The 23,541-nt window shown below is 41.6% G+C and overlaps 1 protein-coding gene across 1 annotated transcript in view; it reads left to right on the top strand.

Annotated features, from left to right (window-relative positions):
* The window catches only part of SP140 (SP140 nuclear body protein), a 95,540-nt gene that overhangs the window by 60,096 nt on the left and 11,903 nt on the right, over positions 1-23,541 (top strand). The window contains exons 19-24 of the mRNA XM_050751203.1: positions 1,100-1,180; positions 3,782-3,856; positions 6,367-6,471; positions 8,491-8,633; positions 10,119-10,166; positions 13,279-13,320. Coding sequence (XP_050607160.1) covers positions 1,100-1,180; positions 3,782-3,856; positions 6,367-6,471; positions 8,491-8,633; positions 10,119-10,166; positions 13,279-13,320 — 494 coding nt within the window. The remainder of the gene's footprint in view (positions 1-1,099; positions 1,181-3,781; positions 3,857-6,366; positions 6,472-8,490; positions 8,634-10,118; positions 10,167-13,278; positions 13,321-23,541) is intronic.

Raw genomic sequence — 23,541 nt, 5'->3', positions numbered from 1 at the left:
GTGGTTTTCAAATGTATGTGTGTATATTAAAATATTATAGGCCGGGCGCGGTGGCTCAAGCCTGTAATCCCAGCACTTTGGGAGGCCGAGACGGGCGGATCACGAGGTCAGGAGATCGAGACCATCCTGGCTAACATAGTGAAACCCCGTCTCTACTAAAAAATACAAAAAACTAGCCGGGCGAGGTGGCGGGCGCCTGTAGTCCCAGCTACTCGGGAGGCTGAGGCAGGAGAATGGCGTAAACCCGGGAGGCGGAGCTTGCAGTGAGCCGAGATCGCGCCACTGCACTCCAGCCTGGCTGACAGAGCCAGACTCCGTCTCAAAAAAAAAAAAAAAAAAAAAAAAAAAAAAAATATTATAAATCTCCAACATTTTTAATGAAAAAGTGTTATTCAAAAAGTAACATATGCAAAAAGAAAAGAGTAGGAGAATATTTTTGCACAGATCATCATCTGGAGATCGCCATCCTCATCTGTGGCTATCTCCAGATGGTGATGTTTCATATCATTTTATTTTCTGAATTTCCTGTAAATACATATGTTCTTTATAATCAGGCCCTGAAATCTTGGAAATTTATTTTAGTCATGGTCTGAGGACTTCCTTTCTTCTAGACGATAAAGGCTAAGTCTCATTTTCTAAATGATTGTCAATTTTGAATCAGTGGATCTAAAATAGTAAGATTTTAGCGTCCTATTGAAAATTGTTAATTTTTACCAATCTTGCCAGTTGATGTGGCTGCCTGGTTGGTGGATGTGACAGCTTTGTTTGGAAAGAAAAAAAAAGGGGGGGCTGCATGCATTTTAAGAATGGCTGTTTTCAAATTGAAAATTTGTTTGGACTGAATCATTATAACATTTTCATTTAAGTCTGTGTGTATGTAGACAAATTCTAAGAGACTTCAATGTACAATTAAATCCTGTGTGTAACTTAAAAGTCGACAATCTCAAAAGCAGAAAATGCTCTGGACACCTGCTTGAGGTTCCTTGTCTGAAAAAAGGGGATCCAGAATGAAACCCAGGACTCCCTCACTTGCTTTTGGTCCAGCCTGTCAGTTTTTCTGCCCAGTTCTATTAATACATGTTCCCCTGCCTATCCCCAGAAAACAGCAAAGGCAATGGCCAGGTGGTCTCGAATGAAAAGAAGGCGAACGTGAATCTGAAAGGCCTTTCCAAGATTAGGGGTAAGATAAAGTTTGTGCCGCTTTCCCTTTGCCCTACAGGTCAATACATTTTTTCTTTTATTATTATACTTTATGTTCTGGGGTACATGTGCACAACGTGCAGGTTTGTTACATATGTGTACATGTGCCATGTTGGTGTGCTGCACCCATTAACTCATCATTTACATTAGGTATATCTCCTAATGCTATCCCTCCCTGCTCCCCCGACCCTGCAATAGACCCCGGTGTGTGATGTTCCCCTTCCTGTGTCCAAGTGTTCTCATTGTTCAGTTCCCACCTATGAGTGAGAACATGCGGTGTTTGGTTTTCTGTTCTTGTGATAGTTTGCTGAGAATGATGGTTTTCAGCTACATCCATGTCCCTGCAAAGGACATGAGCTCATCCTTTTTTTATGGCTGCATAGTATTCCACGGTGTATGTGTGCCACATTTTCTTAATCCAGTCTATCATTGATGGACATTTGGATTGATTCCAAGTCTTTGCTATTGTGAATAGTGCCGCAATAAACATATGTGTGCATGTATCTTTATAGCAGCATGATTTATAATCCTTTGGGTATATACCCAGTAATGGGATGGCTGGGTCAAATGGTATTTCTAGTTCTAGATCCTTGAGGAATTGCCACACTGTGTTCCACAATGATTGAACTAGTTTACAGTCCCACCAACAGTGTAAAAATGTTCCTATTTCTCCATATCCTCTTCAGCATCCACGGGAACAGAAAACCAAACACCGCATGTTCTCACTCATAGGTGGGAATTGAACAATGAGAACACTTGGACACAGGAAGGGGAACATCACGCACTGGAGCCTGTCGTGGGGTAGGGGGAGGGGGGACAGAATAGCATTAGGAGATATACCTAATGTAAACCATAAGTTAATGGGTGCAGCACACCAACATGGCACATGTATACATATGTAACAAACCTGCATGTTGTGCACATGTACCCTAGAACTTAAAGTATAATTAAAAAAAAAAAGTATTAACGGAGACTTCATGATGAAGGCAAAAAAACAAAAACAAAAACAATAAAGCACCTTCCCTCCTTCAGCCTGGGCAAGCCTTAGTCTGGAACACATATAGTTGGGGGTGACATGATCTCTTATTCTCTCTTGGCCCTACCCACACTCCATAGCTGTTGGCTTGGTCCCATCCAGGATTTCGGGAGGTGAGAGAGAGGGGTGAGATCAGAGTGTGGAGGTGTCTTGCCTGACAGGTGCAGCCGTGAAATGACATTACAAGTGGTTGATGCGCAATCACTAGCTCTTTCTTCCATGAGACGCTTTCATCAACTGCCCTGCAAGGGAAGGGGAAGGGTCAGGCATCACAGCTTGACTTATTTTGAAAATAGAGCTTTACTTCTACAACCTGGATGCGAGTGAAAGGCTGAACCTGGCATCATCAGTTCCACTAACTCTTTCTATGGTTGCATACATGGACTAATGCATTGTCCTAGGATGTGGGTGCTCAACTCAACCTACTTGCTTGGGACTTTCTCAATTTTGCCTATGAAACTCTCATTTCCAAGCCATAGGTCCACTTTGGGTCTGGTTGCTCCTTTTTACTTTGGTGGCCTAATATGCTCATGATATGCTTAGAATTTATAGTACTTAGGAATGAGTAGGCTGGAAAATATTTCCTCATGGGCCTACATGACCCTGACCAGCACCCCCAGATGGTGGTCATTGGATGGTGGACATTCAACACAAGAAGGAAGGAACATTTTGCTTTCCTGCCTTGGAAAATAAAACACATTTGAACGATAGTAAACCTTGAGATGTCCACCCACAGCCAATTAACATGCACACGGGAGAACCTCGTCGGCCGCAGCGTCTGCCATGTCAATCCTTAATTACCATTTGGAATGAAGGCTGCGGAAGTCTCAATTCTACCCATTCCTCATGATTAATTTTCTTCTGATTAGTTTCTTAAATCCCAATATTTCTTTTTTCCAAAGTCATGTGGACAAAGCCCTGGTCACATTTACTATTACTTTCAGCACAAAGGTACAAATATCTTCCCTCAATGTGATATGTGCAGCATACATCTCACCTATGGAACACCTAATAGGGTTTCCCTTAACTTACAGAACTGTCATTCAGTTTTGTCTCTGCTAAGAGAAACCCAAATGCCTTCACTTAACTTTGTAGTTTTGTCTCAATTTTCTCTGAATATTTTAGTCTCTGTAATGACAGTAATTATCGTTTTGATCTTGCAAAGATTAAATAAATTAGTGGATGTGTAAGTGTTTAACATGTATTATATGCCATATATATTTCAAATATATATATTTGAAATGAAATATGAAATCAACCTTCAAAATATGGAATGCAGCATTTGTACTTTTGCTTGAGATATATGTGAAATACTGCTTTCAATTAGTCTTTTTCCTAATATAAGAATAGGAAAATGAAATATAAAGTGACCCTAATATTAGCTATCTGATTCTTCATACCTTAAAGGCTAGGGTTTAAATATTTTTATTTATACATTAAACAGGCTTTTGGAAAGTTACATTTAAATGGAATTTTTGAAAAGCTGTAATATGTGTAATACAGATACTCATAAATGACTGTGATTATATTATTCTACTATCTCAGGGAGAAAGAGAAGCAAACCTAGAACCCACTTCACTCAGAGTGACAGAGCTCCACAGAAAAGAGTCCGATCAAGAGGTAAAAAAGAAAAGAGGAATGTACTTTCAATAACTAAACATCTAATTTCCTGTGCAGTACACTGTACTTTCAGTAATAAACCCATTTCCTTAATTGTTTTATGAAGCTGTACTAACTAGTGAGAAATTTATCCTATTTAGTCATTTTCCAAAATGTATCAAGGAAAGAAGGAAGTAAGTTGGTGATTGATCTACAATCAGACCCCAGGGGCTCAGGCGCCACTAAAGTGCTACTTTCACTGAAATGATAAATTTCAAGGCTGGAGATAGTTCATTGCCATATAAAGGGCACGACCCATATTTATTATTTAGCTGACCTTCCTCTGGCTACACAGAAAGCCACAGGTTGTACACTAAGGGTGAAACAGAGTTGTGATTAGAGATCTGTGTCCTAAGACTTTCTTTTTCTTTGTGTGGGCTTAGGCTGATCACTTGAGTTTCTTTGTCTCAGTTTTCTCATCTGGAAAGCAAGAGTATGAATTAGGCCAACCATCTTTCTTTCTTTTTCTTTTTTTATACTTTAAGTTCTGGGATACCTGTGTAGAATGTACAGGTTTGTTACATATGTATACATGTGTTATGGTGGTTTGCTGCACCCATCAACCCATCATCTACATTAGGTATTTCTCCTTATGCTGTCCTTTCCCTAGCCCCCAACTCCTGAGAGGCCCTGGTGTGTGATGTTCCCCTCCCTGTGTCCATGTGCCCTCATTGTTCAACTCCCACTTATGAGTGAGAGCATATGATGTTTGGTTTTCTGTTCATGTGTTAGTTTGCTGAGAATGATGATTTCCAGCTTCATCCATGTCCCTGTAAAGGACATGAACTCATTCTTCTTTATGACTACATAGTGTTTCATGGTGTATATGTGCCACATTTTCTTTATCCAGTCTATCATTGATGGAAATTTGGGTTGGTTCCTAGTCTTTGCTATTGTGAACACTGCTGCAATAAACACACACATGTGTGTGTGTCTTTATAGTAGAATGATTTATAATCCTTTGGGTATAACCAGTAATGGGATTGCTGGGTCAAATGGTATTTCTGGTTCTAGATCCTTGAGGAATCGCCACACTGTCTTCCATAATGGTTGAACTAATTTACGCTCCAACCAACAGTGTTAAAGCGTACCTATTTCTCCATATCCTCTTCAGCATCTGTTGTTTCCTGAGTTTTTAATCATTGCCATTCTAACTGGCTTGAGATGGTATCTCATTGTAGTTTTGATTTGCATTTCTCTAATGACCAGCGATGATGAGCTTTTATTCGTGTTTGTTGGCTGGATAAATGTCTTCTTTTAAGAAGTGTCTGTTCGTATCCTTTGCCCACTTTTTGATGGGGTTGTTTTTTTCTTGTAAATTTGTTTTAAATTTCTTGTAGATTCTGGATATTAGCCCTTTGTCAGAGAGATAGATTGCAAAAATTTTCTTCCATTCTGTAGGTAGGCCAACCATCTTTCTTATTAGTCCATCCCAGTCCTAATAGTCTGCCTTTCTAAAAATTTGTCTCAGGATGAAGGACAGCTCCGCTGTTTATCATGACTTCTGTTGCCCATACATGAGCCCATACATTGCATGAGTGCAATGGTGTGATCTCACCACAGACTCCACCTCCCAGGTTCAAGCAATTCTCCTGACTTGGCCTCCCAAGTAGCTGGGATTACAAGTGGGCACCACCATACCTGGCTAATTTTTGTATTTTTAGTAGAGACAGAGTTTTGCCATGTTGGCCAGGCTGGTCTTGAACTCCTGACATCAAGTGATCCACCTGCCTCGCCCTCCCAAAGTGCTGAGATTACAGGTGTGAGCCACCATGCCTGGCCCTACACCTTTGGTTGGAAGGGAAGGATTCACTGCTCACCCTCCTGGAGTTCCTTTGAAGACCTTACACCCCCTTCTCTGTGAAATCAGGTCTCCAGTCCCCCACCTGCCACCCCATATAATTTTCAGATTATTCTAGAGCTCCCTGAGCTCTTCTCTCAGCTACAAGGAAAGCTGACAGGATGGAGAAATGAACTAAAGCAGAGAACAAAAATAGAAGGCAGACATCATCTCCATTAGGTTATCCTATCATTACCCTGTCCCTGCTTGCCCTGTCAGTGCTCAAATTGGGAGATTGAATATGATCTCTGGCTTCATCTAAGGCTACCTACCTGCAGCAAAGCAGCATAGCTGGAGAGCTCCTGTCAGAACAGTGACAGCAACTGCGTTTCATTGTCATATAAGAATCAGTGGAGCTTACTAGATTAGGAGTTAAACCAGTTTTACTGAAGTCTAAGTTCTCTGCTAAAGTATTCTATTTTGTATGAAATTTGAAAGGTGAAATTGGGGCAGACATTCTGTAATTATGTATCAAAAATGCCACTTGGAAGAAAGACTTTGAAACTCTAGAGGTTTTTGGAATAGAATTTCCTAAGCATCCCTTGTGTCTTTCTAGGAATTACCTCAGTAGGGAGGGAGGGGGGATGTGCCTTTGCAAAGTGAAACAGAATGAAGAAATCCTCTCTTTCAGCTTCAAGAAAGCACAAAGATGAAACTGTGGATTTTAAGGCTCCTTTGCTTCCGGTGACCTGTGGTGGGGTGAAGGGAATTTTACATAAGAAGAAATTGAAACAAGGTGGGTTTCATGGTCTTCTTTAAATTGCAGCTCCTATCTGAACGCATCACAAGTAGTGGGGAATTATCGTGTGAATTACACATCATTCAAGGAGTTTGGCCCCAGTTTGGCTTGAGGGAAGGAGGAAGGGATTTCTAAGATGATGTTTTCAGACTTTAAGAAATCACGCCCATTAGATGCTGACTTGCACATGGAGTGTTCAGGGGTTGCCCAAAGAACCAAAGAGAAGTGCAGGAACGTCAGTTCACAGATGGAAAATGTCACGTATTTTACTTTGAATCAGACAGAAAAATGAAGAGGCCTTCAACCTCAACTTTCATATTCTCTCTCCGTTCTGGAGTGCTATCACGAGGGCAGGGTGCTTGGTATAGGAAGATGATCACAGAATTTGGGATCACGAAGCCTGAGTTCCAGCCTTGGCTGTGCCAGGAGTGACTGTTCCATTCTGAATAGAGAAGGGAACCTTTCTGAACCTGAAATTTCTCATCCAAGAGAGGGAACAATAATAAGAAACCTGCCTCATGATGTAGCTGTGAGAATTAATTTACATATTGATGTAAAATATGTAAATTTACATGTTTTTACTGTAAATTATAAAACTTTGCCCAAAAATGTCTATTGCATTGTGACTATTTCTAAACAGCTTTACTGAGATATAGTTCACATATCATACAACTCACCACTTAGAGTGTACAGATCAACTATTTTTTTGTATATTCACAGAATTGTACAGCCATCATTATCGTCTAATTTTAGAACAATTTGTTCCACACTAAAAAAAAAAGCCCATGTCAATTAGCAGTCAATGCCCATTCCCACCTAAGCAGCCACTAATCTATTTTCTGCTCTATAAGTTTGCCTATTGTAGGCCTTTCTAGAAATGGAATTCTATAATACATGCCCTTTCCTAACTGCCTTCGTTCACTGATTGTGGTATTTTCAAAGTTCATCTATAATGAATGTATTAGTACTTCATTTCTTTTATTGACAAATAATATATTTCATTGTATAGATATACCACATTTTGTTTATAAACTCATCATTTGGAACTATTTTCACTCTTTGGCTACTATAAATAATGCTGTCCTGAACATTTGTGTAACAAGTTTTGTGTGAACATATTTCAATTATTTGGGGTATATATTCAAGAGAAAAATTACTGCATCATATGGTAATTCTATGTTTAACTCATTGAGGAATCACCAAAGTGTTTTTCACAGTGGCTGCACTATTCTGTATTCCTACTGGCAGTGTGTGAAGGCTCCAGTTTCTCTACATGCTCACCAACTTTGTTATCGTCTGTCTGTCTTTTTTATTACAGTCATCCTATCATCCTAGTGGGTGTGACATGGTGTCTCATTGTGGTTTTGCTTTGTGTTTCCTTAATGGCTAATGGTATTGAGCATGTGACTATCTTTTACATATAAATTAAATTTTTTATTGGATAACATTTCACAATTAGTTTTTTAATATCAGCTACCCATGATTGCAGGGGTGTGAAAATCTCTGTTCACTAATGCCACTAAACTGCATAAAACATGTTATAATTGAGAATGCAGATGTTGCTGGAGTGACCCCTGAGCCACAGGGCACCCATCTGAGACCGTAGCCACAAGTTGAGGATTCTGCCTCCAACATTGCCCTCACAGCCATCTGGAGACTCAGGCCTGGTCTCTACTTCCAAATTTGAATAGAAAATTGGAATCCTCTGATCTTTCAGAATCACTTGCTTTTCCTTCTGTAAGTGCTTTTGAAATGCTTAAAAGGTTGCTCTTGTTGACAACCATCACTTTCTTCATGGATGAAGGTCAAAGAAATGTGCACCGCCGCCAGGAAATATCCTTAGAGTGGACTTTCAGGCTGGATTTGAGGCCTCTGAAGTCTGAGAGGGAAGGCCAGACCCTCCTGCTATTGATCTTGATCAGAAATTGGGTGGCTGTAGATCCAGTGTGGTGAGTGGCCACAGTCTGAGTGCTGGGAACAAAGAGGGCTCAGAATCAACTTACCCTGGTCTTACAGGAATCTTGGTGAAGTGTATACAGAGTGAGGATGGAAATTGGTTCACCCCCAGGGAATTTGAAATCAAAGGAGGCCACGCAAGATCAAAGAACTGGAAGCTGAGTGTGCGCTGTGGCGGGTGGCCCCTACGATGGCTGATAGAGGTATTCCAATGACAAGGGGCCAGACCTGTGTCCGTTCTTGTTCCCTAATAATGAGGAGACTGTACTGTTTATTCACCAAATATTTGTTAGGTTATTGCTAAAGCCTTGATGCCAGTGGGTTCTTCCTCTCACTCAGGAGAGAGGGACCCCATATCCGTAACCACACTACAGTGCAACACATCCATGTTGTACCAGGGGCTCCATCAGGATAGGCTCAGCAGCTTGAAGGAGGAAAGGGTCATTCTGACTAGGGTGCATGCAGACAGCTTTGTGCACTGAAAGAAGGAAAGGAGTTGATAGTCAAGCAGTGGAAGAAGACACTTCAGAGAAAGAATGGCATAAAAGCCAGAATGCCATGCAAACCAGAACCATGGCAAAAGTAGCTCTGTGGATTTAGGTAGCACAGATTGTGAGCAATTAGGTATACTATAACAGTTGGGGCAGTTTGTGGAGGGCTTTCATGCCAGGCTAAGGAGTTTAAACCTATAATTGAGATAACAAGGATTCAGTGAAATCTTCTAGGATTGGAAATGATATTTAAAGCAATATTTTATTTTATTTTTAGGAGACAGTCTCACTCTGTTGTCCAAGCAGGAGTGCAGTGGCTCAATCTTGGCTCACTGCAACCTCTGCCTCCCAGGTTCAAGTGATTCTTGTGGCTCAGCCTCTCGAGTATCTGGAACTACAGTCGTGCACCACCATGCCAGGCTAATTTTTATATTTTTAGTAGAGATGGGGTTTTGCCATGTTGGCCAGGCTGATCTCGAATTCCTGGTGTCCAGTGGGAGGTCTCCTCGGCCTCCCAAAGTGCTGAGATTACAGGCGACAGCCACCGCGCCCAGCCGTAAAACAGCATTTTAGACAGCCATGGGGCTTTCCCCCTAGCAAACCTATACTCAATTCAGAATGCTCAGTTCAAGTGTGACCCCTTCCTGAATGTTCATTGACCCGGCCATGGGTCATCACTTCCCAAGGCTCCTGAGCCCTCTATTAAGGCCTTTCTACTAAGGCCTTTCATTCACTGTTTTATATTTATTATTCTGTGAGTGCTTTTTGTCTGTAGACCCCTTTAGGTTTTCCCATCTTCATGTGCCCAAGATTGATCAGAGTTACTGATACCCAGTAGCAGCCAATAAGTGTGTGCTGCTTGGATAGCTGTGGTGTAGGGACTCCAGCTGGAGTGGCACTGGTGGGACTGGAAAAGAGGTGATAGATGGTATGAGATTGTGAAGGAAAACCTCTTAGGACTTAGGAAAGAAGCACAAGAGAAGGGAATATGGTCCTGAAGATGCTTTTCTGGCTTCTATTGATTGAAGTCTAGAAGAAGCACAGGTGAAGAGAGGGAGATGGTTTCTCATTAGACACCCTGGGTTTGAGCTGGCAGTGGAACACTCAGATAGAAAGATTTGGGAGGAGGTTGGAAATGCCAGACTCACAAAACAGAAACACAGGCTGACCATATACCTGAATCTTTTTGTCTTTCAGAATGGATTTCTGCCTAATCCTCCAAGAATATATTCCAGGAAAAAAAAGGTGATTATTACATAGCTTTCTACAGCTTCATGTCACATAACTGATTTAACATGCACAAAATCTTATTTTATGGGGTCTGAAATTGGGTAAATATAATTAAGCTTTCACCTTCATCACTACCCACCTTAAAATACACTTTGCATGTATTCCTTCAGAGTTGCTAATTTTCAATGCTGAATGTATATAAAGCTAGGTCCTCTTTGGATCAATCATTTCATATGAAGATGATAAGGAGCCATCAAAATGGACCTCCTGGATGTGTTTTAGCAATAGATGCAGATGTTTTAAGGGTGCAACTTTCCAAAGTTGGAAAGTCAAGCATGGTCATGGGATACATAAAATATTTCATAATAAGGTGAGAGGATCATCTTCAACTCAAAATTCAGATTTTTTTCATTGAAGTTACTATTTTCTAACTTTAGTGAAATAGGATGGAGCAGATGTTTGCTCACATCCATTTGAGACATACATGAAACCATATATCATTTCATGAAATAGGCAACAAAAAGAATATTTCTTTTCTGATCCTTCACATCCTCTTTCACCTTCCAAAAAAATGTACACACAGACACACAGAATGTCTTCTCAAGATGAAATTATTTCCTGTTACCACAATGGTGCCACCGAGGACAAAGATCTCCAGAGGCGAATGTATTTTATAGGAGGGGCTGACCAGGAAAATCTTTTATGTTGATGCCACCTCTTTGGCTCTACCAGAGGGACTGTGCCGACCTGCTTTTTATCTGTGAAAGTGATTTTTCCCTCTCTTGAAGAACTCAACAAACAAATAGATTAAGTGCAGTGTAGATTCAGGACAAGGTGATATTTTTCCAAGACTGGGTTTGAATGAGAACCTGAGGAGGGGGAAGAGAAAAATATCATCCTTATGCACTTCAGGTAGAAATGCGCATTCAAGACATTCACAGATTTCTAAAACAGCTCACACATAGCTAGCCACTGAGCTTCATATTCCACTGGGAACCTGGGATTCAGGTGTTTATATGATCAGATATACTGGCTGATTTGAATTCTCAGTCACTGAGATATTTCATCCACTGGGTTTCCCAAAGGGAAACTATTATGTACCTATTCAGTGAGTACACTAAACACTAGCATCTCTACCTTTCCCCAGGTGCCAAGAGTAACTCAGCCTGGATGACCCAAATGAGCTGGCAATTTCCAACCAACCGACTCTCCCTCTCTTCTGGGGTGCAACACTTAGCAGCAACAAGCTGCAGTTGCCTCTATATGTTGTGTCTCCTCATGGGGAGAACAGAACGCCCCTTAAGTGGCAGATCCACGATCCATTATGAACTCCATTGGTCCTCTGTGCCTCTCAGAGCTTCTGGCAGGGCCATTTGGCTTTGGGAAATTTCAGTGTCACTACCAGTGCCACATGATGGCATCTTAGCTCATGACAAGGGCCACATAAACCTTTTGGTCCAGCTCAGGTATTGTAAAACCATCTGATACACTCACCCAGAATAATCATTGTATGCTAATGTTTGCTTGAGGGCCTGCAGTAATTTCTAAGTGAAAAAATATTCATTTATTCACCCATTCAACATATGATTATCAAGTACCTATGAAATGCCAATGACCATTACAGAAGATTGAACTCAAAAATTATTTCAGCCAAGCATGATCACTTAAGCCTATAATGCCAGCATTTTGAGAGGCTGAGATGGGAATATCATTTAAGCCCAGGAATTTGAGAAACAACATGAACAACATAGTGAGATACCATCTCTACCAATAAAAGAAAAACAAAAAAATTACCCCGGCATTATGGTGCACACCTGTGGTCCCACCTACACAGGAGACTGAGGTGGGAAGATCACTTGAGCCTGGGAGGTTTTCAAAGATGTAGTGAGCTGTGATTTCATAATAGCACTCCAGCCTAGGTGACAGAGTGAGACTCTGTCTCAAAAAAAAAAGTTTTAAATTTATTGTCAACATGGATGAATTACAACTGGGTTGGGTTGGAGATTCTAGGCCAGTCAGAGAGGCATTCAGTGACAAGGTCACCTCTCAAGTGCTTGTCCTTTGAATCACACTTGTTTATGGCCTCTGGTCCCTGGGCTACAGATAGAAGCTAAAGCTGCCTGTATCCCAGAAGGGAAGGATGCCAAGTCATGCAATGGATATCCAAAAGCCATCTAAATAAATATAGTGGGTTACCTCTGAAAAGTCAGTCAACCTGACATCTTTTTGTGATTTGGATAGAAGGGAGAGCGGGAGACTTTCAGGAAAAAGAGCTACAGCACAGAGGACCTTGGAGGCATTTTATCACCAGGGCTGTGTCCCTAGGGGAGCTGCAAAAAGCAGTGTTCTTCTTCTCTGGGACACTGCATAGCCTCCAGGACTCTGGGCCCTGTGATCCCAGGGGGCTGTGGGGGATAAGTCCTCAGCCTGATTATTATTGCAGCTCTTCTGGGTGGGATGTCACAAAGGCCAAGTTTAGGAAATATGCCTGAGGGACCCTTGGAGTAAGAGGACAAGTAGTTTCTGTGAATTGGCCTGTGCAAACTAGGTCCAGACTCCCTGCAGGGAATGGGACTTGCACTGGGCTGAACAGTAGTACTTGGGCACTTTTTATTCTCTCAGTAGATATATAGGCCCCAAAAATCAGATATGAGGTAAAGGGAAGGCTGTTTAAAAAAATAAAACTTTAGACAAAATAAAATTTATAGCCTTTATTTGAGCAAAGAGCGATTCATGAATTGGGCAGCACTCAGAACAAGGAGAGGTTCAGAGAGCTCTGCTGCAGCAGCCCAGACAGTGAGGCCAACAAAGGAGTAAGTCAGGAAAACTAAATTTACTGGCTTATCATGGAAAGATGATAATTAGAGGTTAGATGGCAGATTCTAGTTGGTAAAGTCTCTAGTTTCATTTTATTGTTTATATCAGGTTTCAGTTTGCTTACTTAGGAACTTAAACCACTGGAGCCATCCCAGTCTGCAGGTCTTCTTCTCGTCTTCTTCTCTTCCCAATTATTTTTTTACAACTGGTTCCTGAATCCCTTCAAAGATGACTATTTAAATTTAAACAAATGATAGATGGAAACATTACATTCAATATTGTAAATCAATCTTTCTGTTTTTTTCAACAGAGAATACTGAAGTCTCACAACAATACTTCAGTTGACCCTTGTGTAAGTATAAATTCTGAACTATGACCCCCAGAATATTCCACTCCTTTCTCCAGGGATATGTTCTGTGTCATGACTGCTGTTCCCTGAAGCATGTTCAGTCTCAGTTGGAGTATGTTGCTGTGTGTGATGACCAAAGAATGCCAGATGCATCACCCAAGCCAGGTAGATGTGCCTGGGCCTTCGATGTCTCAGTGTGAAAGCACCCTTTCCATCTGTTTCAGTAGAAACCTTCCAATGTCCTTATTTATTTCCCCTGGAAAGTGAGTGTAGGAGGCTGAGCTCTATACCACTGAGGTCTCTTGAGACAGAGCTTGAAGTGGTAATGAGTAGGGCTGGCCTGGTGAGTAAGGGGAAGGAGCAAATGTGAAAGGATAATAGCATTTTCAAGTAAGGGGTGTGGGTGAAAGGGAAAGTCCCCAGAATGTACTCCAAGTTGCAGGTAGAGCTGAAGATGGTCATAAGCATCAGCCAGAAGGAACAGGCCAGGTTGGGCTATTATGTTCAAGGTGTGGATCCTGCCATTAGCCCTGTAAAGGAGTACATACAGGGTGAGGGGTCTTTTACAGAGCTCCTATGGATGGTCTCAGGTAAGCCGTTAGCATGCTGAGCTGGTTAGGACTGAAACCAGCATGACCTAGCAAATCCTGAGGCATTTTAACTCAACTGCTTATCTGGTGCTCAGTACTAAGCAACCCTTCTGATTCCATGGCCCCATCCATTCTCTGCTTGCTATATGACTGCCTGTTTTGGGTTCTGCCAAAATCATGGATGAGTCCCTTCTCTAAATGAAATCATGGTTTGATTCTTTTCATTGCAATGAGATGTCTGTTTTAGGCAGGGTCACCTTCTTGCACAACTCTGGGGGACAGCACTCACATAGAATATCATGCAATAGCACTGACACATGATACTTAACAGAGGAGGGATGCTCAAGTAGTTTTATATGCACTTTACCTCCAAAGCAATCCTCCAACAAGATTTAGGTCTTATCCACACTAATTTTGATGTCCGGCCAACTGAGGGACTTTTCAACAGTTAAAACAGCCCTAGAAGTCAGTGTTTGTGTGGTTGATTTTGGATGGACTAGGCATGGAGGTTTAGGTTTCACATCCCACAGCCAGATATGTGTGGGGAGAAGAGGGAAACAGTTCCAGCAAAGGTATGGTCACTGTTAATAATTTTTCCAAGGCCAGTAACAACATTGAGTTGTTATATCCCCATGCCTCCATAACCAGACTTTGCTCAGGTTGAATCTCGTGTTGTCCTGCAGCCTGGAATCGCTTGAAGAGCTTTAAAAGAATATTGTTTCCTGGATCCCACTTCTGGGGAAATTCTAATTTAATCATTCTGGACTACGTATGACTTGAACATTAGGATTTTTTTTAAGATCCTCAGATGTACCAATTCTGATATATAGAATTGCCTATTCTGTCACCTAAAGAAGAATATCAGTGCTTGTGCCTCAACCCTGACCCAATGATTCAGAATCTCTGGTGTTCGGTTCAGGACATTAGCATTTTACATACTCTCCTGAGATGAGTCTAATGTACAGCCAGACCAACAACAAAAGAACCAGAGAAATCAAATCTCTTCTTGAAAAGATATGGGTTTGGAGAACAAAATGGCAGATAGGAGGCAGGACTAACTTGCATCTCCTACTCGGATGGACAGAACAGCATGTTGAGACTCACATTGTGAACTTTTGCTCCAAGAACCACTGCAGGAATATACCAGCAAAACTGAAGGAAGTCACACACCCTTTAAAAGAAGTGGCTTGCCACTGCAAACTCTGTGAGACAGCCGAAAAACTGTGAGTTCTCAAAGTGTGAGAGGGAAAAAGTCCACCTCTGAACACATATCCTCACTGGGGAACCTGGAAATCCGGATCACGGGAGAAGGATTTCACCTAACCTAGAGCTGAAATGAATTTGGAGAGCCGAGTGAAATGTAAAAGCAGAATAAGCAGCAGGAAGAGGTGCCTTCCCCAAGGACCCCTATAGGCACTTCGGTCCCCAGGGAAGCCATTTCTGACTTTATCTCACAGGAGTCCTTGCGGAGGGCAGCCAGTACAATTTGGGGAGAGCCATGGGGAGAAGGAGGCTTCCAGCTGAACTTTGTGATAATTTTGACCAAGCACAAATTTTCCTGGTCAGAATATGAGGGTGTGAACCTGAAGTACAGATATAAACACAGAAGCCATGGCAGGCAGGGAGGGGTGAGACCTGAAAGCCCTGCTTGCTTTCTCAGTGGGGACACTTGTTGCTGGGGCAAGATCTTAGCTCCAGGCAAAGGAGGCTTGGATATAAATTTGGCTCTCTTGGCTGTTGGGCACCATAGCGGGCATGAGACTGGCCTTGCTGGCTGCCTGGGTGCTGAGTGAAGCCTGTCACTGCCGGCTTCCCTCACTTATCTGGTGAACTGTATGAAGCAGCAGAGGCAGTCATAATCCCCTCTGGAATATAACTCCATTAGCCTGCAAGCCACCCACCTCATCCCCCACAATGGCCACAGCAAGCCCTGTCTGAGAATCTGAGATCAGACACACCTAACCCTGCCCCCAGCTGATGGTCTTTCTCTACCTGCCCCTGTAGCTGAAGACAAAAGACACGGACTCATGGGAGCTCTATGACCTCACCCATCACCTGAGAAACCCGAATACTTATCTAGTGAACCTAGGTCAAGCTTGTATCCCCCTCATATTACTTGCAGCTGATGGTCTCTTGAAAGTGCCACCTCCTGGCTGAAGGCCAGCCAACTCAAGTCATTACAGCCACTCATAACAGAACCACCTTGCTCCAGGAAGGAGAAAACAACAGCTAATTATACTGCCTGTAACATCCTGGGTAACCAGAGGTCCTGAGTCTGTCCAAGTAGCAACTTCACTGCTAGCATAACCAGCCTTTGAGAAAACCAGTGTACTAAACAAAACTACAACCAAGGACTCTTACAGAGTCCACTTCACTCACCTGCTGCCTCCACTGGAGCAGGTGCTGGTACCCATGATTGGGAGAACTGAAGACAGATCACATCACAGGACCCTTTGCAGATACTCCCTAGTACCAGCCCAGAGCCCAGTAGCTCTTCTGGTTGGCTAGACTCAGAAGAGCAATAACAATAACAATAACAGAAGAGCAATAACAATCACAGCAGTTTGGCACTCAGGAAGCCCCATCCATAGGAGAAGGGGGAGAGCACCAGATCAAGGGATCACCCTGTGGGACAAGAGAATCTGAACAGCAGCACTTTAGTTTCAGATATTTCCTCTAACATAGTCTACCCAAATGAGAAGGAACCAGAAAAACAATTCTGATAATGACAAAACAAGGGTCTATAACATGCCCAAAAGATCATGTTAGCTCACCAACAATGGATCCAAACCAAGAAGAAATCTCTGAATTGCCAGAAAAAGAATTCAGAAGGTCAATTATTAAGCTACTCAAGGAGGCACCAGACAAAGGTGTAAACCAACTTAAAGGAATTAAAATAATAATACAGGATATGGATGAAAAGTCTCCAGAGAAATAGATATTGTAAATAAAAATCAGTCACAACTTCTGGAAGTGAAAGACATACTTAGAGAAATACAAAATACACTGGAAAGTTTCAACAATAGACTAGAACAAGTAGAAGATGAACTACAGGACTCGAAGACAAGGCTCTCAACCCAATCCAACAAAGAAAAAAGAACTTTTGAAAAAATGAACAAAGCCTCCACGAAGTTTAGGATTATGATAAATGACCAAACCTAAGAATAATTGGTGTTCCTCAGCAAGAAATCTAAAAGTTTGGAAAACATATTTGAGGGAATAATCAAATAAAACGTTGCTGGCCTTTCTAGAGATTTAGACATCCAAATACAAGAAGCTCAAAGAACATTTGGAAAATTCATCACAAAAAGATAATCACTCAGGCAAAGAGTCATCAGATTATCTAAAGTCAAGATGAAGGAAAGAATCTATGAGGCAAAAACATCAGCTAAACTACAAAGGAAAACTTATCAGATTAACAGCAGATTTCTCAGCAGAAACCCTACAAACTAGAAGGGATTGGGATCCTATCTTTAGCCTTCTTAAGCAAAATGATTATCAGCCAAGAATTTTTGTATCCAAGAAACTAAGCTTCATAAACGAAGGAAAGTTAAAGTCTTTTTCAGACAAACAAATGCTGACAGAATTCAACACTACTAAGCCAGTACTACAAGAACTGCTAAAAGGAGTTATAAATCTTAAAACAATACATCAAAATATACCAAAATAGAACCCCCTAAAGCATAAATATCACAGGGCCTATTAAAAAATAACACAATGAAAAAAATAAGATATTCAGGCAACAATTAGCATGATGAATAGAATAGTATCTCACATCTCAATACTAATGTTGAATGTAAATGGCCTAAATTCTTCACTTAAAAGATACAGAATGGCAGAATGGATAGGAATTTACCAGGCACATACCTGCTATCTTCAAGAGACTCACCTAACACATAAGGACTCACATAAACTTAAGACAAAGGGGTGAAAAAAGATATTCCACGCAAATGGACACCAAAAGTGAGCAGGAGTAGGTATTCTTACATCATACAAAGCAGACTTTAAAGCAACAACAGTTAAAAAAGACAAAGAGCAACATCATATAATGATAAAAGGACTAGTCCAACAGGATACTAGCACAATCCTAAATATATATGCACCTAATAGTGGAGTTCCCAAATTTATAAAATAATTACTCACTTTGGGAGGCCAAGGTGGGCAGATCACAAAGTCAGGAGATCAAGACCATCCTGGCTAATGCAGTGAAACCTCACCTCCACTAAAAATACAAAAAAAAAAAAAAAAAAAAAAATTAGCCAGGCATGGTGGTGGGCACCTGTACTCCCAGCTACTCAAGAAGCTGAGGCAGGAGAATGGTGTGAACCCAGGAGGTGGAGCTTGTACTGAGCCGAGATTGCATCACTGCACTCCAGCCTGGGTGACAGAGCGAGACTCCATCTCAAAAACAAAAACAAAAACAATTACTGGAATAGGAACAGCTCCAGTCTCCAACTCCCAGCGCAAGCAACACAGAAGACTGGTGATTTCTGCATTTTCAACTGAGGTACTGGGTTCATCTCACTAGGGAGTGCCGGATAATCGGTGCTGGTCAGCTGCTGCAGCCCGACCAGCGAGAGCTAAAGCAGGGCGAGGCATCACCTCACCTGGGAAGCGCAAGGGGGAAGGGAATCCCTTTTCCTAGCCAGGGGAACTGAGACACACAACACCTGGAAAATCGGGTAACTCCCACCCCAATACTGCACTTTAAGCAAACGGGCACACCAGGAGATTATATCTCACACCTGGCTGGAGGGTCCCACGCCCACGGAGCCTCCCTCATTGCTAGCACAGCAGTCTGTGATCTAACCGCAAGGCAGCAGCGAGGCTGGGGGAGGGGTGCCCGCCATTGCTGAGGCTTAAGTAGGTAGACAAAGCCGCTGGGAAGCTCGAACTGGGTGGAGCTCACAGCAGCTCAAGGGAACCTGCCTGTCTCTATAGACTCCACCTCTGGGGACAGGGCACAGTAAACAACAACAAAAGCAGCAGAAACCTCTGCAGACGCAAACGACTCTGTCTGACAGCTTTGAAGAGAGCAGTGGATCTCCCAACACGGAGGTTGAGACCTGAGAAGGGACAGACTGCCTGCTTAAGTGGGTCCCTGACCCCTGAGTAGCCTAACTGGGAGACATCCCCCACTAGGGGCAGTCTGACACCCCACCCCTCACAGGGTGGAGTACACCCCTGAGAGGAAGCTTCCAAAGCAAGAATCAGACAGGTACACTCGCTGTTCAGCAATATTCTATCTTCTGCAGCCTCTGCTGCTGATACCCAGGCAAACAGGGTCTGGAGTGGACCTCAAGCTATCTCCAACAGACCTACAGCTGAGGGTCCTGACTGTTAGAAGGAAAACTATCAAACAGGAAGGACAGCTACACCAAAACCCCATCAGTACGTCACCATCATCAAAGACCAGAGGCAGACAAAACCACAAAGATGGGGAAAAAGCAGGGCAGAAAAGCTGGAAATCAAAAAATAAGAGCGCATCTCCCCCTGCAAAGGAGCGCAGCTCATCGCCAACAACGGATCAAAGCTGGACGGAGAATGACTTTGACGATATGAGAGAAGAAGGCTTCAGTCCATCAAACTTCTCAGAGCTAAAGGAGGAATTACGTACCCAATGCAAAGAAACTAAAAATCTTGAAAAAAAGTGCAAGAATTGATAGCTAGAGTAATTAATGCAGAGAAGGTCATAAACGAAATGACAGAGATGAAAACCATGACACGAGAAATACGTGACAAATGCACAAGCTTCAGTAACCGACTCGATCAACTGGAAGAAAGAGTATCAGCGATTGAGAATCAAATGAATGAAATGAAGCGAGAAGAGAAACCAAAAGAAAAAAGAAGGAAGAGAAATGAACAAAGCCTGCAAGAAGTATGGGATTATGTAAAAAGACCAAATCTACGTCTGATTGGGATGCCTGAAAGTGAGGGGGAAAATGGAACCAAGTTGGAAAACACTCTTCAGGATAGCATCCAGGAGAACTTCCCCAACCTAGTAGGGCAGGCCAACATTCAAATCCAGGAAATACAGAGAACGCCACAAAGATACTCCTCGAGAAGAGCAACTCCAAGACACATAATTGCCAGATTCACCAAAGTTGAAATGAAGGAAAAAATCTTAAGGGCAGCCAGAGAGAAAGGTCGGGTTACCCACAAAGGGAAGCCCATCAGACTAACAGCAGATCTCTCGGCAGAAACTCTACAAGCCAGAAGAGAGTGGGGGCCGATATTCAACATTCTTAAAGAAAAGAATTTTAAACTTAGAATTTCATATCCAGCCAAACTAAGTTTCATAAGTGAAGGAGAAATAAAATCCTTTACAGATAAGCAAATGCTTAGAGATTTTGTCACCACCAGGCCTGCCTTACAAGAGACCCTGAAGGAAGCACTAAACATGGAAAGGAACAACTGGTACCAGCCATTGCAAAAACATGCCAAAATGTAAAGACCATCGAGGCTAGGAAGAAACTGCATCAACTAACGAGCAAAATAACCAGTTAATATCATAATGGCAGGATCAAGTTCACACATAACAATATTAACCTTAAATGTAAATGGACTAAATGCTCCAATTAAAAGACACAGACTGGCAAACTGGATAAAGAGTCAAGACCCATCAGTCTGCTATATTCAGGAGACCCATCTCACATGCAGAGATATACATAGGCTCAAAATAAAGGGATGGAGGAAGATCTACCAAGCAAATGGAGAACAAAAAAAGCAGGGGTTACAATACTAGTCTCTGATAAAACAGACTTTAAACCATCAAAGATCAAAAGAGACAAAGAAGGCCACTACATAATGGTAAAGGGATCAATTCAACAGGAAGAGCTAACTATCCTAAATATATATGCACCCAATACAGGAGCACCCAGATTCATAAAGCAAGTCCTTAGAGACTTACAAAGAGACTTAGACTCCCATACAATAATAATGGGAGACTTCAACACTCCACTGTCAACATTAGACAGATCAGCGAGACAGAAAGTTAACAAGGATATCCAGGAATTGAACTCATCTCTGCAGCAAGTGGACCTAATAGACATCTATAGAACTCTCCACCCCAAATCAACAGAATATACATTCTTCTCAGCACCACATCGCACTTATTCCAAAATTGACCACATAATTGGAAGTAAAGCACTCCTCAGCAAATGTACAAGAACAGAAATTATAACAAACTGTCTCTCAGACCACAGTGCAATCAAACTAGAACTCAGGACTAAGAAACTCAATCAAAACCGCTCAACTACATGGAAACTGAACAACCTGCTCCTGAATGACTACTGTGTACATAACGAAATGAAGGCAGAAATAAAGATGTTCTTTGAAACCAATGAGAACAAAGATACAACATACCAGAATCTCTGGGACACATTTAAAGCAGTGTGTAGAGGGAAATTTATAGCACTAAATGCCCACAAGAGAAAGCAGGAAAGATCTAAAATGGACACTCTAACATCACAATTAAAAGAACTAGAGAAGCAAGAGCAAACACATTCGAAAGCTAGCAGAAGGCAAGAAATAACTAATATCAGAGCAGAACTGAAGGAGATAGAGACACAAAAAACCCTCCAAAAAATCAATGAATCCAGGAGTTGGTTTTTTGAAAAGATCAACAAAATTGACAGACTGCTAGCAAGACTAATAAAGAAGAAAAGAGAGAAGAATCAAATAGACGCAATAAAAAATGATAAAGGGGATATCACCACCAACCCCACAGAAATACAAACTACCATCAGAGAATACTATAAACACCTCTACACAAATAAACTAGAAAATCTAGAAGAAATGGATAATTTCCTGGACACTTACACTCTTCCAAGACTAAACCAGGAAGAAGTTGAATCCCTGAATAGCAGGCTCTGAAATTGAGGCAATAATTAATAGCCTGCCCACAAAAAAAAGTCCAGGACCAGATGGATTCACAGCTGAATTCTACCAGAGGTACAAAGAGGAGCTGGTACCATTCCTTCTGAAACTATTCCAATCAATAGAAAAAGAGGGAATCCTCCCTAACTCATTTTATGAGGCCAACATCATCCTCATACCAAAGCCTGGCAGAGACACAACAAAAAAAGAGAATTTTAGACCAATATCCCTGATGAACATTGATGCAAAAATCCTCAATAAAATACTGGCAAACCGGATTCAGCAGCACATCAAAAAGCTTATCCACCATGATCAAGTGGGCTTCATCCCTGGGATGCAAGGCTGTTTCAACATTCACAAATCAATAAACATAATCCAGTATATAAACAGAACCAAAGACAAGAACCACACGATTATCTCAATAGATGCAGAAAAGGCTTTTGACAAAATTCAACAGCCCTTCATGCTAAAAATGCTCAATAAATTCGGTATTGATGGAATGTACCTCAAAATAATAAGAGCTATTTATGACAAACCCACAGCCAATATCATACTGAATGGGCAAAAACTGGAAAAATTCCCTTTGAAAACTGGCACAAGACAGGGATGCCCTCTCTCACCACTCCTATTCAACATAGTGTTAGAAGTTCTGGCTAGGGCAATCAGGCAAGAGAAAGAAATCAAGGGTATTCAGTTAGGAAAAGAAGAAGTCAAATTGTCCCTCTTTGCAGATGACATGATTGTATATTTAGAAAATCCCATTGTCTCAGCCCAAAATCTCCTTAAGCTGATAAGCAACTTCAGCAAAGTCTCAGGATACAAAATTAATGTGCAAAAATCACAAGCATTCTTATACACCAGTAACAAACAAACAGAGAGCCAAATCATGAATGAACTTCCATTCACAATTGCTTCAAAGAGAATAAGATACCTAGGAATCCAACTTACAAGGGATGTAAAGGACCTCTTCAAGGAGAACTACAAACCACTGCTCCGTGAAATAAAAGAGGACACAAATAAATGGAAGAACATACCATGCTCATGGATAGGAAGAATCAATATCGTGAAAATGGCCATACTGCCCAAGGTTATTTATAGATTCAATGCCATCCCCATCAAGCTACCAATGAGTTTCTTCACAGAATTCGAAAAAACTGCTTTAAAGTTCATATGGAACCAAAAAAGAGCCCACATCTCCAAGACAATCCTAAGTCAAAAGAACAAAGCTGGAGGCATCACGCTACCTGACTTCCAACTATACTACAAAGCTACAGTAACCAAAACAGCATGGTACTGGTACCAAAACAGAGATATAGACCAATGGAACAGAACAGAGTCCTCAGAAATAATACCACACATCTACAGCCATCTGATCTTTGACAAACCTGAGAGAAACAAGAAATGGGGAAAGGATTCCCTATTTAATAAATGGTGCTGGGAAATTGGCTAGCCATAAGTAGAAAGCTGAAACTGGATCCTTTCCTTACTCCTTATACGAAAATTAATTCAAGATGGATTAGAGACTTAAATGTTAGTCCTAAAACCATAAAAACCCTAGAAGAAAACCTAGGTAGTACCATTCAGGACGTAGGCATGGGCAAAGACTTCATGTCTAAAACACCAAAAGCAATGGCAGCAAAAGCCAAAATTGACAAATGGGATCTAATTAAACTAAAGAGCTTCTGCACAGCAAAAGAAACTACCATCAGAGTGAACAGGCAACCTACAGAATGGGAGAAAATTTTTGCAATCTACT

The sequence above is a fragment of the Macaca thibetana genome, chromosome 12 (genome assembly GCF_024542745.1).
Source record: "Macaca thibetana thibetana isolate TM-01 chromosome 12, ASM2454274v1, whole genome shotgun sequence".
In the NCBI taxonomy this organism is placed as follows: domain Eukaryota; kingdom Metazoa; phylum Chordata; class Mammalia; order Primates; family Cercopithecidae; genus Macaca; species Macaca thibetana.
Note: the sequence above shows the minus strand (reverse complement) of the source record. Positions and strands in the feature narration are given on the sequence as shown.